Below are 18,289 nucleotides of genomic sequence, written 5' to 3' on the forward strand. Positions count from 1 at the left end.
AATTCCAAGATAGAGGACTGGGACTTTTTGGAGGGAGAAGAAACTACACGAGCCAGAGAGACTTTGCCTGAAAAAGGAACCAGCACCTTACATTTTCACCAAATTTTTTGCACATGTAGGTTCCATGGCTAAGAAAATGGCTCGTTACAAAGGGTTGGTGACCTGTTTGCTGCAGAACAGCCCTCTTTCTCTTGCAACAGCAGGGGCGACGCGTGACGCTTGGAAATCAGTTCTGACTATAACATTGCACAGGTTTTATTTTGGGATTTGAGCAACTGAACATTTTTCATGACAAGGGAATTTTTCAAGAGTCTGTAAGAAGCAAGTAACCGGGGAAGAATTAACATCAAGATCTCTCCTGTCACCTCTTTCTTGCCTTTGGTATCTTCTGCTAAGGTCTTGGGAAAAAAAAATTGCTCCTTTGCCTAAGAGCTGGTCTTTCCTTCTGCAGGCTGGTGTAGCATGGTTGTTCTCCTTGAACATTTCAAGTTCATTCAGCCACCATCAGTAGTAGCTGCCATCTTCTGTCAGGCCAGGTTGTGTTGGCAGCACTTTGTGCTTTTAGCAGAAAAACACTCCTTCCAGTAGGCTGGTCAGTGGCAAGGAGGAAAGCCAAGCTGCTAGAGCAGGACTCTTTATGTAGGCTGAGCTACCAGTTTGCTTCAGTTTCTCTAGATGTTAAAAAGCAAACCACTTCTGAAGAATAAAGGTAAGAGAGAGGGGACAGCACTACAGAGGAAGAGGCCGCTGTATCAAGAAAATATTTGCTCTGGAAATAGGAACTGGAGGGGTGAAAAAATATGAACTATCAGAAAAATAAGCTGAATATTTAAAAGATTGCGCTGCAGATGCTACTGTGTGCTTGTGGTCACCCGTGCTGGAGCAGAGACAGTGAGATACATTCAAGGAGTCAGAAAGAGATGCACATATTAAGACAGTCTTAACAGTGTTAGTCACAATTCCAGGCTAGCTCATTACTACCTGTCTGGGAAATCGCAGCACCCAGAAGGATGTGATCATTCATGCTATTAGAAATCAACTATAAAATTTGATCAAAGTGCGTCTGAGCTTCAGATATCCCAGAAACAGTAGCTTTTCATCCTAACCATTCCTAGTGATATTTGGGTATTGCCAGCTTAGGGATGGGCAAGAACACCAGAACAAGCCCTTTACAAACCTTAAGTAGCAGCCCTGCCTACGAATTTCCCATCTGTAAGCGGAGAGGTAATCTCATCTTATTCTCCAAAGATGGTTGGGGGGATACATTTATTTTTTGAAGTGGCTGGCCACAGCCCTGGAGTTAGTCTCTGTTTGTGAAGCACCTTGCTGATCCTGTGGGATTCTGTTAGCATTCAAGGACTGGATGGAGAAGATCCAGTTTCAGAGCTCAGCAAGGTAATGAGGCATGCAAAGCCACTGCCTAATAACCGGAGGTCCCTGTTGTGTGTTTCCAGTGAGCGACGAGACAGCTGTTGGAACTGCAGCCTGCCTTTGGAACCGTGCTCCTTGGTCAGAAACAAAAGGGTAGGTCTCTTCTGGTGTTGTACGACTGAATCTAAAGCTCATGATTTATTTGGGATCAGGTTGCCTGTTACAGAAGCACCTGGAAGCTGTTCAAACGTACCTCCTGATAAGCCATTAATGGTTTTTGGTAATTAGGTGTTGGGCAGAAAATAGAGGTTTAGACAACCTGTAAGAGGGCTCTGCAGAAGGTTTCATATCACCAGCAGAGCCTGGTCAATCCCCTTTTCGGCTGCCTCCCCGCAGGGCTGGGGGTGCAGATCAAATGGTGGTGCAGGCTCTCCTTTTGCAAGGAGAATTCATTTTCTTTGCTGATGGCTCCCAAGGGAAGGGTGAACAGTGCCACCGCTGCTGGCCTGTGACACGCAGAAACAGGCTTGGTGGCTGCCAGGCATGTGCAGGCAGGCAGAACCGCGTGTTGCTGCAGCACGGTCTGGTGAAAAGACCGTTTGTGGTTATGCTGGAGCACTCGCAAGCAATTAGTTAAGTTTTGCTTATGTGACTTATTTCAGTCTTTTGTGTAATTTACTGACAACCATCATGCAACACCAGACCTGTTGCTCATTACAGAGAAAACAGACCCTCTCCTAAAGGAGGTGTTTTGCTGTTTAAGCCCAAAGATCTTCCACAGACCCCTGGAAACAGGGGCTGGTCATAAAAATACAGCTATATTAACCCTGCTGAGAGGTGGTTAGATATTAGTTGTGCAGGGTTGCTATCAGCTTTTACAGAAGTGATGCTATGGTTACAGAAAGAAAGGAGGGAGAGAAAGGAGGGGGGCCAGGAGAGCTGGGCTCTGGGAGGGCTGCAAGCCACAGCATGGTACCCTGGTTGCCGGTCCCCGTGGGGCATGATCCTGCGGGCATCACAGCCCCCCCGAGCTCCCTGTTGTGATGGTGATCATGGCCCATGTTATTTTTCCCTTGATAAAAAAATGGAACTCTCTGCTGAGCTCCTCTTTTCCACCACCACAGGAAAGAGGAAAGAGGCACAAGCTGACTGGGACACCCTTGGACTGCAAATGCTCGCTGAAGGCTACCAGCTCTCCTGCGTCTGTGAATCAGGGGCTTGTGTGGTTTAAGTCGAATTAGAATGAATCTTGTGAAGAGAAGATCAAGGTCAGATATTAATGCCCTTGTTTTAGACACTCCTCCTCTCCGTCCTCTCCCAACCTTCCACTTCGTGCAATACCAGCATCGCTTTTCATCCTCTGAAGCACATTTTAAATCTGCCTGGATTAAGCAAGTTGCCTGAGCCCATACCAGTATCGGCTGACAAGACAGGAACTCCCCTCCAATTGTGCACATAGATATAGATTGAAATCTGAGAGTAAAAGACACGTGTGTGATTTCCCCCCTGCGCACCCCCCCATCCCTCCCGGTCACTCACACCTCCCCACTAAGATTCACGTTCACTTGTGGAGGTAAGCATCCAGCCATAGATCGCCAGATTTCTTTAGGGACCTGTGGGAAGGAAACAAAGAGAAGTCTGTTTGGCATGTGAACCTTGCCTCCATCGTTTTTTTTCCTACAAAGAAACCTGTTACTGAATTTGCATATGAATCCTTAGAACAGTGGACATCTTTCCCCAGTATAGCACATGCCACCATGAGCCAGAGCGAGCAAGAACTTCCCCTGGTGCCCACCATGTTATCTGCAGACCCTCTGGCCCTGAATAAACAGGGCAGAATTGCCTGGGCTCACCGCACTGCACATCTGAAGGTGTTTCCCCACTTCCCCCTGGGAATTCTCACACGGAATTTCCCATCTACATCAGCTCCACAAATATGACATGACAGATTTGAGCTGGTTTGGGCTCAAAAGTGGTCTGACAAAACCCTCCTGCTGGGAGGGCAAGTAATTGCTGAGATGGCTTCTGGGAATTTGTGTAGGGACACAGGCGGCGTAAGGTGGGATGCGGGGAGCACTGTTGCATGCCTTTTCCTCTGCTAACTGGATGACAGGAGCAAAGGAAGTTTTGAACTGGTTTTCAGCTCTTCTGCATGTTGGGGCCAGTCTGCTTTAATGTGTATTTGCTTCGAACGGCTTGCCAGCAGAGATCCCAAGCTGCGGAATACTTTCTCATGTTCCCTGTCATGAATTATTCCCCTCGGAGTAACTGAGACTGAAACATTAACACAGAGTCTGCCTGACTAGGACTATTAGACTAGTCTTCAACCATGCCCGTAGGGAATACCCTTTGCTGCTGGCAGGGCTGCAATGGGAACAGCACGCTGTGACCTGCCCCATTCCCCGCTGATAAATCTCCCTCCGCAGCCCGAGGCCATGCTGGCAGCTCCCCGAGCCGGCAGCTGTCAGAAGAGCATGTCAAAAGGGTACAATCAAAAAAAAGTCCCTACTAGATCAGGTTAGTACCCATCAAAAGGCAAAGTATTGGGTACTCCGATAGCAGTGCCCTGGTTGGAGAAGCTGCTCTGGGGGATGGTTGTTCCTTCCCCCACAACGTTGTGAATTAACCTGTCACCAGCTGTCCCCTGGCCTTGGTCCACTGAGCCAGTGGAGCTGTGTCATTTCTGCTGTGGGTCAACACTGCTGAGAGTGCTCCTCGGGCTGCAATATGAAGGTTATTAACAGACCGACACCAGATTACAACAGAGCGACGTGGTATTTTGGAACGGTCTACAGCATCCTGAATTCTCTGTACTAGACAATACAAGATGTTCATGCAACAGCAAACTGCAAGCTGCAGGTGATACCAGAAGGACCTTACCCAATGATGTCTGCGAAGGCTTTTCCAAGAGGCTTCTCTTCATATTGGACTCCGTGCTTGGCACATAACGACTTCACCAGAGGCTTAACCTTCCAGAAGTTGTGCCGTGGCATTGTTGGAAACAAGCTTGAATAGAGAAAGAGAAAACAAACCTAAGAAAACTCCAGAGACAACCCCATGGGCTGGGCATCTCTGCCTGCCTCCTCACAGGGGCTAATTACTAATGCCTCCTCCTCAAGCTGTGTAAGCAGCAAAAGAAAACGAGGCATGGTGAGGTATCCATGATTTACAGCCCTCTGTTTCGAGGAGGCTTGTGGAAACCGCCTGTGTTGATTCTTCTGCCACTCTGCCGCGCCTCAGGGCCAAGCTGTGCTCCGGAGGGTGATGGAAGTCAGCTCAGCCAGGAGTGCGAGGGGCACAGGAGCAAGGGAACGGCCTCAGCCTGCTGACACGGCCGTTCCCCGTTTCCTTTGGGCAACATCCACAGTCATCTGCTGAACTGAATTCCCAGTGACTCCCCTTCCCACTTTTGGAAGCTCATGGAACAGAGAAGCAGGTAAAGAAGAATTTGGGATCACCTTGCCCTTGTGCCATTCAATGGAGATTTCCCAAACTGACTTCCAAACCCTAAAAGGTGTTTGTTTTGCACTTTGTGTTCTCCCCGGCACAGACTGTCCCTGTGGCCCTGGATTTAATGCCTCTCCTGGAACCTGGCACCCAGCAGCGCATGCGGTCCCACACGGCTGTCACCTGCCAAAGGACACTGCAGTGCTTTAGGGGAGGGGAGGTTTCTGAAATGGATACTCAAGTTCAAATAGCTTAGGATTCGAGTCCATAGCCATTGCAACTGGTGGATGTGTACTGCTGACTCCTAATTAACCCCCAAATTAATATTGTGAAAGCTGAAGTGTGTGGTAGCAAGAGAGAAAGATGCCGTGCCTGTAGTAGAAGGTAGAAGCAGACTACGACCCCCAGTAGGCTGGGACTCTCTCCTTGGCATACAGTAGCACCCCAAAGATCCTGTCCCATCCCACATACATTCCTTTAGCAGACTTTCCCTCCCCTCAAGCCCGGTGCTGCGACAGCCTGGTAACAGCTAAATCACGCTGGGTGCATACTCACTGGTGCTCGATTTGGAAGTTCAGGTGCCCGGTGAACCAGTCGTTGAAAAAGGACTGCTCGATATTGCAAGTGGCGGCCAGCTGTGAAGGCAAGAGAGCAGCTGTGAAGGTTGAGGGGAGCCTCACCCCAAAATCAGCACAGCTCCTCTGGCCCGTGGCAGGGCTGGTACCTGTTGCATGGCTCTGAGGACGTGGGACATGTGCTGAGACAGCCGGGTGCCACAAGGGAGCTTGAACCCTCCCTCAGGGCTCACTGTCCCCTGCCGTGCTGCCCGTGCCCCCACGGGTTTGAGCAGTGGCAAAGGGGACAGCGTGAGGCAGTCTGTGGGCATTCTGTGATGAATCACCTCGTAGCGGTCCACGCAGGGACTCCTACACCTCTCCAGTTCAGCATGAGATGGCGAACAACAGTGCCAAGGTAGAAAATGGGGGAGGAAAAATGCATGGACACAGAAAGCCTGCCTTCCCCATCCCAGCTAGTTATCACCCAGTTTGCCTGAAGTGCAAGGTCTGAATATTCTGGAAATATTTCTTGGCTACTTTTACTATTAATGATAGTAAAATTGGGTAGTCTTTCTTAAAATGCTCTGACACTGAACTGGCAAAGCTGTGATTACTACGCAGTAACCATAGAAGACATACTCTCCTCACCCCCGCAAGATGCATCATAAAACCACATCAGCATCAAAGAGGCTTATCTCCCTCCATCGTACACTATAGGACTTCAACCAGTAAGTAAGAGGTTAAGAGTGTCCTGTCAGCAGGGTGGATTTGTCTGACTGGATATTGAAAAGGTGTAGAAAGCAGCGGGTTTTCATTTCAGTCCACATTGCTGAAGTACAGACTTTGGAAACCTATTGCACTCTCCCTTCAGCTCCGATTTGCACCAGGGCCCTCCTGTTTGCTCGTATGCAGCTGCCGACACACGCCACGCAGGAAAGCCAGAGCATGCTTCTGGAACCTGATGCTGCCTCAAATCTGAAGTAATCTTTGAATTGTCAAATTAATTACAGAAGTTTGGACTTCCATGCCTTGACTCAGCACTGCTGGCCCTGGGGAGAACATCTTTATGGGAGGGACAGAGACCATACACTAGTGCCAAGGGACGGTGGTAACCCACCTGCTCCTTGGGCAAATTTCTAACCTGTTTTGGGGTGAGCCAGGGGTGTTCTTTCCCCTCCCAGTTACCTGAGAGCTAAGCCAGTCTCTGTGCTTCTCACAATCGATTTCCATTGGAATGTGATTCATCTGGGTGACCCACACAAACCAGTGACTCTCCAGAAACCTTCAAAAACAAATGGGCAAGAAGCAGGACAGTTTGCACTGCAGGTCGGGACACGAGGTAAGCAGAGTGGGGGTGGCAGGGAGCAGCAGGAGCCACAGGCTGTGGGAAAGTGTTTCTCTCAGGTATTGAAGTAATTACCTCCCTTTCTATGGAAAGCAGAGAGAATCACTTCTGTGATGAATTTCCCTTCCCCTCTTTATGCCTCTGGGATGAATGCAATTATGGTTCAATCCACGCAGGACATCCCACTGGGCTAGCCCTCCCCCTCCGAAGTGGGTTGACCTCTCATGCTATCTTTGCCTTTCGGTAAATAAAGATGATCCAACTCACCCAAAAAAACCAACCAAGCCCCAGTTTAGAAATCCTCAGAACTATTTTCACCTTCCCCATCGCTTGATGGATATACACAATTTCAAAATCCACCTGCCCATCCGTGTTAGCTTTCTGGGCACCAAGCTCAGCTCAGAGGGAGCTCCCGGCTGCCCTGTGCTCTCTCGGTCCCTTTGCCATAAGTCTCAGCTTTGCCCTGGGCTGGCTATCCCCTTAGAGCAGCTTGTTTATTGCTTATGGTATAGAACTGCATTTTTAGCACCTGTACAGCAGTCGAGAGCAATGCACTTTCTTCTCTTTACCTGCTGCAGTTTCTGTGTGCTGACAAGGTGCCTGCCCACAACACCCTTGTTCTAGTCTTTAGGTTTGTTCTGGGAGGGCAGAGGATCTCAATTTGCAATTTTGCCTTTCTTCTCACACTCTTTGCTTAGTCAAAATCCAGAAGTTTTGGAAATTGTGGGTTAGTTGTCAGAAGTGTTTCAGCCTGAGAAGCTCCGCTAGGCACTCACACAGGTGTATGCCTCTCGAGTCTCCTCTTCACCTGAGGTCCAAAACGTTTGGAAACTATGAAAACTGAAGTCATGAAGAGTGACATTAATTCTAATACTGTGAAGGTTTTTGCACATCTGTTGTCTTTTTTACATCCTTTTACTAAAAACTGAACACATTTTGTTTTAGAAAATGTTCTTCACTGGGATGAAATGTCTGCCTAGAAGTTTCACTTACAGGGGAAGCACATACAGTGCTCAGGAGGGCTCCTGAATTCCCTTCCCAGTAAGCTGGGAAGAGGGTGGCCTGAGGCACTCTCGAAGGGTCCAGCCTTGACCAAAGTGGATAAAATGCATAAATGTGTTGGAATCGGGCAGCATGTGAGGACAGGGAACGAGGAAAGAAAAGAGAACCCTGGCTGGACCATCGCAAGGGCAGGAGAAGATGCTGAGCACCAGAGCCGGCTCTGCCGTGGACAGGTGGAGCTGGGAGATGAGAAGAGGAAAGCGAAGCAGTGGGAATAGCCAAGATAACACACAGTGAGGCAGAGAACCTGGACAAGGAAGGACTGCGGGGCACAGCAGAGCTGAGGCTTGGTTTGTCTGGCACTGGAGGGAGGGGGAGAGCAGTGGGGATGCCCTTTATCTCCTACCTGACAAAAGTGAGGAGAGACAGGGATCCCAGAATGCCATAGAACGGGATGTATGTGATGAAGTAGCGCATGTAGTAGCTGATGGCCCAGGCTAGGTCCTAGGGGAAGAGAGAAGACATTAGGCATCACTTTGCCAGTCTCATACAACATGTCCTTTCTGGTGACATTAGGGACACTAGTTAATTAATACAGGAAAGTGTGATCCTGGCCCGCTGGCCTCCCTCCCTCCGAGTCAGCCAGACCCCATAAAGATGGAGGGAACGTTTCACTCACCGCCCAGAACCTGCGCCTGATCATGGTCGAGATAATTTGGATTTGGAAATATACAGGGATGAGCAGAGGCGGGAAGACTGCAAAGCAAAGGACATGTTTTGGCCATCAGAGGGGTGGAAAGGTGTGTGACGTGAGCGAGGCAGTGACTTAGGACTGGTTCTAGGGAAGGTCTGCCCAGCACTGGTGAGAGGTGGGTTGTGGTGCTGGGGCTGCACACCTGTTCATCCTGACTTATCAAAGAGCACTGACTGATAACATGCATTTTTTTTCCATGGAGCCTCTCGCACCGGGGTTATTTCCCAGCCTCAGGGGTTTGCCTTGCTTTATGTGGCCATGCTGGCAATGTTCAAGGTGCTTGGATATCACTGAAGTTATATACTGAACTGATCTTGGGACCTGCACAGGGGATGGTGGTCCTGAGGAAGGGCAGGATGAGCTGAGACCTAGGGAGCTAACACAGTAGGGGCTGGGAAGGTCAACTGGTGTTCAGGGAGAAAGGAAGAGTGCAGGGCAGATACTCACTGAGGAAGAAGTACTCGTGCTGGTGGTTGTAAGGCAGGTACTTCAGCTTCTTCTTGCCGTACTGCAGGACGGAGGAGAAAGTTCAGGCTTGGGTTATGACACTCACATGTAAGAGAAGATTCTCTGCAATATTTCTGGAGAACTTTGACTAAATTTCCACCACCAGGTAAAAAGTGTTTTGGTACAGTTAAATATCTTGACTTTGCAATTGTGCTGGGTGTAAATTCCTTTTTAAAGTCTCCTGGCTTGATATTCAGATAATTTCTATTTACTTGAGAGCCTGATGGCATTTGAACGCGTCTCTCCACCTCCTGCCGTGCCTGTGGCTGTGGCAAGAGCTGCTATCGTCTCCATCGTCAGGGCTACAAACGTGATAGGCGTAAAGTCTGACCTTTGGTAAGTCACTACATGGGATGTCAGTGCAAGACAGTGATCCCTGGGGAGTCTTCCACGCAGAATATCCCAACCATTTTCGACTTCTGCAGCCCCCAGCCCCCAGGGACTCCTGCCATCAGCCAGGACTTGTAAAAGCTTACATCACCAACCGGGGGAGAACTGGCGTGGTCCTTAGCTGTTATGACAGCAAGTCACATAGACGTGCTTAAATCTATAATATCACTATTATTATAGTAATATTGTATGTTTGATAGTAAATATATAAAATACATAAAGATATATAAATAGTTTGTTATGTAAGTGATAGGAAATAGAGCATTGAGAGCTATTCTGCACGGATTTCTTTATTACTGTGGTCCACCCACAGACAGCAGATGCGGAGAAGTTTCTCCACACACAGGTTCAGACCTCAGGTTGTTGCATTTCTGTAGGTGCCCATTTCTTTTCGATGAATAGAGGGAACCAAGAGCACCTGGTCTCCTAACCTCATCTCCATAGTGAAATATCTAGAGCTATAACAAGTGTCTTTCTTGAGCTCCAGGAGTGTTCACACAAGGAGCTACCACACAGAGAACCTGGATTGCTGTGAACTTGCATTTTTGCTTCCAGCATAGCAACTTCCCAATAAAGGTAAGTCTTGTAGTGCCAATAAATCAGGCACATCATTCTGGTCTGAGCTCTGAAAAGCTGTGTGCTTAGCATCATCTGGAAAAGGATTATATGCAAGCATCAAAGAGTATTGGGGTAGACTGATGATGGCCTAATATTTCAGATATTTTGTAGAGGGATGATCCAGTTTTCCTTGTTGTCTTAAATGTTTACATTCTTAGTTTTTCCTTCAAGTGGTAGAACCACTGTCCGCTTTTAAACTCAGCTGGCAGGCACAAGATTTTCCAACGGGTTGTAGCCACACATTTAAGAGCATGATACTGATTTACATCTTCTAGACAACAGCCTTTTTATACCTCAGGAGAAGGCTTTCATTTTAGTCATATATAAGACCCCTTCTGCCTCTCGTGCAAGACATTCTCTATCCATACCAGTACGTATGTTCCCTACACGTGACAAATGCACAAGCATTCTCCAAAGTCCCTTAGGACAATTGTTTTCCATGTTTTACTCACTTTGCCTTACCTCAACAGGCTGAATATCTCCAAGGACAAAAATATGCAGCATGTTCACGTCTGGGTCCTTCTTGAATATGTTGGGCTTGGCATGGTGTTGGAAGTGACGATGGTTCCACCAGTTTGCAGAGGCACCCTGGGCAGATACAAGAACAAGTTGTTCATCCATGGGAAACGACAGTTCCTCTAACGGTAGGATTACCCATTCATGTACAGAAACTAAAACAGTGCAACTCAGGTTATGGCCAAACTGCTGTGTGCTTCTGAAGTAGCAATAAGCAGTGGCTAAGCTGTCAGTTGCTACGAGACAGCTGGTTTCAAAGGGCTGGTTTGCCCTTGCTAAGGATCATCAATATTAAAAGAACAGGGAATAAATATGCTCCGAGTGAGTCGGACATCACCATGTCTTCCCACACGTAAAGCTGGTTTTAGTAGCCGAATTGTGGAATCATACAATCATTTAGGTTGGAAAAGGGCTTTACAAGATCATCAAGTCCAACCATTACTCTAACACTACCAAGTCCACCACTAAACCCTGCTGCTGCCTTACTGCTTAACACAGTGGTTCCCCGCTGTTGCCTGTGGCTGTGAGGAACCAGGCACGATGAAGTGGCTTTGGGAGAACGGGCAAAGCTATGTCCCAACCTTGGTAAGCTCCTACTGCAGGTGGATGCTCAAATGCCTGGATTGCACTGGACCTTACCCAGGATAGAAGTTCTGAAGGCACCTTGAATGGATGGGATGTAACAGGATGGGACATTTGAAAAATATTATACCTTGGTGAAGTGCACGGTGAAAATATGATGTTAAAATAGGGGTTTATGTAATTTAATAAGCTTTGTCCTCAGCTGCTGTAAACTGGTGCGGTTCCACTGAAGCTTGTGGAACTACTGTGTTCTGAAACAGCTACGATTATGGTCTCGTCTCTCTTCTGCACAACAGCTCCATGTGCAATGATCACAAAGTTCTTTGTGCATCTGCTCACTGTGGAGAGGCAGAGAGCTGCAGTTTCCTACTTTAAAACAGTCAAAGTGACTGCAGGTGTTTCCACAGTGCCCTGGTCCACCATGTCCCTTACCTTCAGGTGTCCAATGATAAACTTGTGGACAATGTGGTTCCAAGAAGACTTCTTAAAGACGGAGAGGTGCCCAAAATCATGTTGCAGCCACCCTGCCTGAGCCTGGGATGAAGGAAAATCGAGTAGTTAGGAAGCTGTTTGAAATCAGAGTTAAGCACAGAAGGAAATGGAGATAGAAGGCAAGTTGTGAGTGTGAGGAAAAGAGGGAATTAGCCGAGGTGAGAAGGTGAAGATCTCTGTTTTCATTCTAGAGAACACAGAATCATTCAGGTTGGAAAAGACCCTTAAGATCGCTGAGTCCAACCGTGAACTTAACACTACCAAGCCCACCAACATGTGGAAGGAAAGGCCAAAAAGGTGAGAAAAATGTGTGAGTCACAATCTAATATGAGAAGTTCAGTGCACACTGGCCCCCTCCTGAGCGACCTGCGCAGCCAGTATGCTCCGTGCCAACTGCTTCTCACCTGGGAAGTTGTAAGGATGCAGGCGAGGATGAGAGTTGTGATCCAGCCAGTACCAAAGTATGAAACCATTAACCAAGCTAACACTTCCATGGCAATAATATGGCCCAAGTAAAGCGAGAAAAACAAAGGATTCGCTCTGAACAAGTTCATGTCCTCTGCCGTCTTCCTCAGGGTCCGGAAATCCTCCACCAGCTGGGACTGCAAGAGAGACATGCAAGACACAGTACGGAGCTTCTAAGTCAGTCTGAAGGAGCCCAAGGAAGGCAGGCTAAGCTCCACACTAAGGACCCTGGCTGTTTCTTGCATTGCTTGGCTATTCCAGAAGTAAAGAAGGACCTGCCTCCATATTCACCCTCTATTCCAACATTTCATAGCACTTCCCCATGAATAAGCATCCTGGCTGGTCTAAGCCTACAACCTGACCTCTTGTACCTCGGGCTAGGAGAGTAATTCAAGCCTGCTGCTGTGAACCAGCAGCGCTACCTGGCTCTGTCGAGAGTTACATCAGCTGATGACTCTCGTCTGAATGAGCTTTACAAGTACTAAAGAGAGAGCTGGAGAAAGAGAAAATTCAGTCCTATTACCTACGTATAATTCCAGAGCTCTGATGATGAGCACCCAGTCCCAGAGTACCCATGGTCTATTTAATACATGGGGCAGCTACCGTGCAATCACTCATGAAGAGCATTCCCAGGTCAATGCAGGTCAGCACTGGCTCTTCTATTGTGAGTGATACAGATATATCATAATCATGGCCAGTCACAAACAACAGGACAGGATTGAGTTTCGTGGCGAGAGCCAGCCCTGCCATGCACTGTGCCTGAATAATGAACAAACTGTCTGGCAGGGATACAGAGCTGCCCTGAGGATGCCAAGTGGGTAGAAAAGGTACTTGCTGGGTTGCTGTTCCTTAAGCACAGCCACCAAAATGAGACCTCTGGCTCAACTCACCCATAGGTGACTACTGCTGGTGCCATGCACGGCACAGCTGTGGCTGTGGTCTTGTTGAGGTGCTGAGCAGCATGTCTGGAAGTCTTTTCAGACTTCTTTGCCTACTCCTCTCCTTCCCCCATAACAGCCAAGCAGTGATGCACGTTTTAGAGCTTGGTCACCAGAGAAGGAACAGCAGAAGGGACACCAGTCACAAGACCTGGTGCACATTTCCCAGTCTACATGTCTCAGTTCCCATTTCCCTTTGGTATGGGACCGGTCCAGCTTAGCACCTGGAATGGGCTGCTAGAAATCAGCAGCTGTCGGCTCTATGGGAAAGGAAAGGCTTGTACAGCCAGGCTGAACGTGTTACCTCCCTCCCAGACACATTTTAATCTACACTGGGATGTGCACATTGCTACCTGGAGATGTTCAGTTGCTCAGCATCTACTTGTCTCCCTCTCTGGAGCTGCCTGTAGTGAAGAGACCTTTACCATCTGCCTGCCTCTGACCTGGGAGACATCCCAAGAGGAAAAAAAAAAAGGTGGCAGAACGTACCCATCATAACCCCCACCTCAGAAACAGATACTCACGTTTTTATCTAGGCCCTGGCTCGGTTCCCCTGGAGCAAGCTCTCCAATAAGTAATGGCTTGAGAAACTTCTGAACCAAGGTGGGGTTGATGTGGAAGGCCTGGAATGCATCCTGGAGCAGAAACAGGAGTAATGGTGTGAGATTCAGGAGTAAGTTGCTGCTTCCTACTCATGGCATCATTCCCACCCATCTCCAGCACTGTCCTTCTCTGCAGCCCCCCATGTCACTGCCAAAGAGGGGTGCCAGGCTGACTCCCACCTCTCTGTGGTCGCTGTTCAGTGCAGTGCTCCTACTGGAGGCTGACGGATCCACTGATCTAGCAGCAAGCGAACGGGGAGATCAGGGATGCTATCTAGACATATGGTGAAAGGCACCTCAAGAAATTTTTTTCTAAGCAACTAAATACCTAAATCCTGTTAATTCCCTTAGGAGGTAGGCGAGAAGAATTTGTGCCAATCCCTGCTAGATATAAATACCCTTCAAACGCCTGCTGCCTGGAGGCAATTCAAGAGAGGGGTTGGCTGCGGTGACTGAACCTGGACATCACCAAAATGCCAGAAATGAAACTGAGGAGCGCTTCTTCCGTAAAGCACCAGGATTTCCTAGTTACTCTCAGCTCAGCTCTCATGCCAGTACCCCAAACTATCTAACCAATTGCAGGGACAAAGTGATCCCTGTTATCACAGGGAGAAGTTTGGATCCATTTGTCCAGGTCCGCTCCCCAGGACTGCATCCCTGGCAAAACCTGGCCCAGCAGGCACGAGGCCAGTGCTTTTGGATGGCGCTGGGTCAGCTGCTGGTGTTACTCTGTTGGTGCCAAAGTGAAGGTAAAACTCTAGGACCAGCAAAGCTGTTTCTAGAGCCCTGTGCTGCAGGCAGTTTAGAGTTTCCCATGCAAAGAAATATTTGCCCTGGATCACCAGCTTCCTTCCCTACTTTGAGGAATTTAATTTGTTTTACCATAATCTATGCATACTTCACCCTCTCTGGCGCTATCCTCACAGCCCATCTGAGGTTCAGAAATACTGTCCTCTCCCTTCAACAGAGGGGATGATGCACTAAAGGACTGACTTGCCCAAGGTTACAACTGGTAGCAGACCAGCGTTAAGCCTTTTTACTAGTGCTGTAGCATTGTCAACTCTTGGACCCGTAAATGCATCACTGAAATCCCGGTCACTGGTTTCCTTCCCTGGTACAATCTGCAGGTGATGTGAAAAGGGAGGGAAAAGCAGAATCAGTGGCAAACTGACTGCACCTGCTGCAAGGTTTTGCAATTTTGGGTGAAAAGAAGGGGAGAAGGGGAAAGGGGAAGAGGGTGAACATCTAAGGAGCATTAGAGAATGTTGACTCAGTATTATTTAAACTAATGGGGGGGGGGGGGAATGCCTTTGGAGGTACTGCCTGATCACCGTGATGGAGATCCAAATGAGTTGTGTCGTATTAATTGGGGGGCGACTCAGCACAGCAGCTTCTGCCTGACCACCTAAAACGTATTTTTGTCCACCTTGGGCTTCCCTGCCAGTAGCCTATCTACATGTTTTCTAACCATGCTTGTAAGTGCTGTGTCATGACTTTTTCCAGGGAGAGTTCTCCTCTGCCTCTGAATTTAATAGTCTCACATTTTTCTGGATGGGATGAAAAGTAAAGGTTGGAACTGGTTAGGAAAGCAGTCATGCATGTCAAAACACAGTTGTTACTCTAAACTGCACTACCTTGCACTACCTACCTTCCACTTCGCTGCTGTTGCAAGCCTGTACCATGAGGAAATAATGACAGCAGGAAAGTTTTACCTTCCCTGAGAAGCAATACAGATATGTGCCATCAGCGTCTAGCCTCCAAGCAGGAGAAAGAATAACATCTCCGGAATACTCTTACCATCACCAGGCAGAAAGCTACAGTGATGGAAAGATTTGCTTTTTTATTAGCTGTATCTCATGCAGCAACTTCACTGCATAGGTCCTGAATATAAGATGTTCCCTGAATGTGTGAATTGCCCTCAGTTCTGTGCTAGAGGAGATAAAAGGCAAAAGGCAGTTTGTGGGAACTTACACCTGACCTCCCAACTTCGTGGTCTGCTGGCCAAATAAGCTGAAGCGTCTTATGGGGGGTGAGGAAGTGGGAATTATTCCAGCTGCTTTTGGTGAAAAAAAGCTTTGTATCACTGAGGCATGAACAATACCTGAGCATTTGAAGTGCTCAACACTGTCAGTACAAGGATGTTCTTTCACATCCTTGAACACCTCTAAAACAGAGAGCCATTTTCTGAAGGCAACTGTGCACGATGCAATAGCAGAATAGTCCCAGACCAACATGCTGTCAAAGTTTGGCCTAAAATGAATGAAAGCTCAGCGTTGTTAGTGCCTGTAGGGGAAACCTGTGCACAGGCTGACCTGGGCACTCCTAACCTGCCTGGCATGAATGTAACAGCTGTCGGGGAAGCTTCTCAGTTAGCTGTCCTGTAAGCATCCTGAGAGGAATCCGCTCACACATCCCCACATAAAGCAGAGTATCTTTAGAGTGGTCCAGCACAGAGGTGGGGTTCAGTGAGCATCAGGGGTAGATGGAAACACATGATCCTCTAGAGGATGGGTCCAGGATGAATAGACAAGATGCTGAGGTTCCTTTGGTGCATGTTTGTGGTCCTAACTACAAGTGGTGCTAAGGAGAGTGTGAGAAAGATGGAAGCCACATATGAACCAGGAAGGTAAACATGTTAAACTGAATTTTTATAATTGCCTTTTCCTCCTCCTAAACTCTTCCACCTGTGATATCTTGCAATGCAGAATGAAACTTGTTAGTTAAGCCTTGACAGGGCCAAAGCCAAGGCTTTGCCACCCTGAATGAGCGATGTTTTTTGGCAGTAAACTGTTAGTCACCACAGGGAAGCTGCCAACAAGCCAGATGCCAATTCTGCTGTAGTGCTCAGAGCAGTGATGAACAATTCCAGGGCATACAGAAGACCATGCCTTCCCGGAGCAAGCTGTGAGTATAGTGGGATGTAATGTACTCTGGGAGGAGGACCAGCAGTAGCAGAATCACAGATCTGTGTTTCAGTCTCCCTTGTAAGGATGCAAGGCAAACGCAATAGCGGATGCTTTTTGCTTTCTAGTGGAGACACTGGAGTTAAATTCTTGAGGATAGGAGTCAAACTCCTCTGGTTTCAGCTGGCCTGCATTTAAGCAGCTGCAGGTAAAACCTGGCCCATCTTCTTGGGGGAGAAAGCTATTAATACAGAGGATTTATCAGAAGGGGGGCAGGAACACCAAAAAGCATCTCAGTGCTTCAAGGAAAAGAATGAAAAATAATCACAGACCACAGGTAAATGGAGACTGATGGAAAAGGAAGGTTATTAATTCTTGCTAGTTCATCCTGCCACACACAGAGCCTCCTCCTTGCTAAGGTGTTAAGAGCCATGGGAGACAAACAGTTAAAGGTACAGCTTGGTCTCTCCTGCTGCTTACCAGGCACATATTCGGAAAAGCTCTCAGGCAGTTTAGACTTTATTAACTATGGGCTAATGCCCTGGGGGGAGAACACACTCTCTGGATGCACTTCTGCAGCAGGTGGCTTTGAGGGAAACTGCAGACAACAATCTCTACCCTCTACAGAAATTTGTTCCTTTTTCAAGGGTTTTGTTTGGGTGCGGGTTTTTTTTTTTCGGTTGGTTGTGGGTTTTTGTTTTGATTTTTTTTTTTTAAGTTGCTGAAACATGAGAGGTAGCTGAACCCAGCTATGAAGTGCAGGAGCAGCTGCAGCAGCAGCAAACAGTTAATGGTGTGAGGGTTTTCCCGCCCCCCCCATCCCTTTTCTGTAGGAACCTGTAACTAAATTCTCTAGAGAATTCCCTCCTGGGGAAAAAGGTAAAAAGCTCCTTGCTTTAAAGCTTCAAGCTCACCCTCCTCAACAGAAACAACTCTGAAACACAGACCGGCCTCTTGTTAACCCTTTCTTGTGCTGGGCTGCTGTGACTCTGCATGTCATGAGCTACACGCTGAAGACTCGGGGCACTTCGCTCACGAATTCAGAGCTCCAGGCACAGCACAACCAAGAGACAAAGCCAACCCAGCAGGATTTAAGCAGAGCCGAGCCATCTCTACCAACCAGTCTTCCAGATGCCGCGAAGGGCTCAGCGGGGTGGATGGCCCCGGAGCTGTATCCCTTTGGACCAGCCTTCCGAAGGAGATGCGCTGGTTGCACAGGAGGTGTCAGAGAGATGGGGAGCGGGCGGCAGCTCGCTGCTGGGGGGCAGGGACCGAGCAGGGGTAGCTGGTGAGAGCTGGGGTGGGGTGGGGTGGGGTGGCCGGGCGGGGGTCCTTACCGTGGCATCCTCGCCGGCGCAGTGGCTGATCACTCGGTAGCCCCCCGGGTGCCTGTTTACCCACTGGGTGACATTATACACCTTTCGCTGTATCACCAGCCAGCCGTCCGTCCGCTGGTTGTGCTTCTGGATCTCCTCCCAGGTATAGAAGCGGCTCTGCGCCTCCGGCTCCCCTCCTTTCTCACCCCCTTTCCCCATGGGCCCACTTGCTGCTTTGTCTTCTTATCCAAAACTCGGGGGGGGAGCACACCTGCTCCTGCGTTTCTCAGGGATGTGCCGGAGGGGATGAGCTTTCCCTGCGTACTGTAGCTCAGCTGATGCCCCGCTCTCCCCCCGTGCCCGGGCTCATGTCCTCCCCTCCCCTCTCTTTGTCTCCTGCTGCCCGCTCGGAGCTGCCCCCTAGGCTGCCTCCCCCCACTGATGCTCTCCCCTCGCACACAGCCCTGTTTTGTGGGAAGCTCGG

The 18,289-nt window shown here is 48.6% G+C and overlaps 1 protein-coding gene across 1 annotated transcript; it reads right to left on the minus strand.

The window, feature by feature from the left end:
• Positions 1–230: 230 nt before the first annotated feature.
• On the minus strand, positions 231–18,257 carry LOC308070608 (acyl-CoA 6-desaturase-like). Its single transcript, XM_080404868.1, has 12 exons — positions 17,827–18,257; positions 13,509–13,619; positions 11,986–12,183; positions 11,522–11,623; positions 10,454–10,579; positions 8,924–8,984; positions 8,402–8,478; positions 8,129–8,226; positions 6,561–6,657; positions 5,374–5,453; positions 4,252–4,377; positions 231–2,984 (listed from the first exon to the last, which is right to left on the minus strand). Exons 1-12 carry the CDS (start codon positions 18,022–18,024, stop codon positions 2,933–2,935), a joined length of 1,326 nt encoding a protein of 441 aa, XP_080260994.1. The 5' UTR covers positions 18,025–18,257; the 3' UTR covers positions 231–2,932.
• Positions 18,258–18,289: the final 32 nt, after the last annotated feature.

The sequence above is a fragment of the Falco punctatus genome (assembly GCF_963210335.1).
Source record: "Falco punctatus genome assembly, chromosome: 10".
Lineage (NCBI taxonomy): Eukaryota > Metazoa > Chordata > Aves > Falconiformes > Falconidae > Falco > Falco punctatus.

Excerpts from the sequence above, each read along its gene's own strand:
- LOC308070608 (XM_080404868.1), bottom strand. The coding sequence starts at position 18,024 with ATGGGGAAAGGGGGTGAGAAAGGAGGGGAGCCGGAGGCGCAGAGCCGC. Across the intron at positions 11,624-11,985 it reads GCATCCTTACAACTTCCCAG|GCTCAGGCAGGGTGGCTGCA; the intron begins GTGAGAAGCAGT and ends CCTTCATCCCAG. Across the intron at positions 8,479-8,923 it reads GCACGAGTACTTCTTCCTCA|TCTTCCCGCCTCTGCTCATC; the intron begins GTGAGTATCTGC and ends TTTGCTTTGCAG.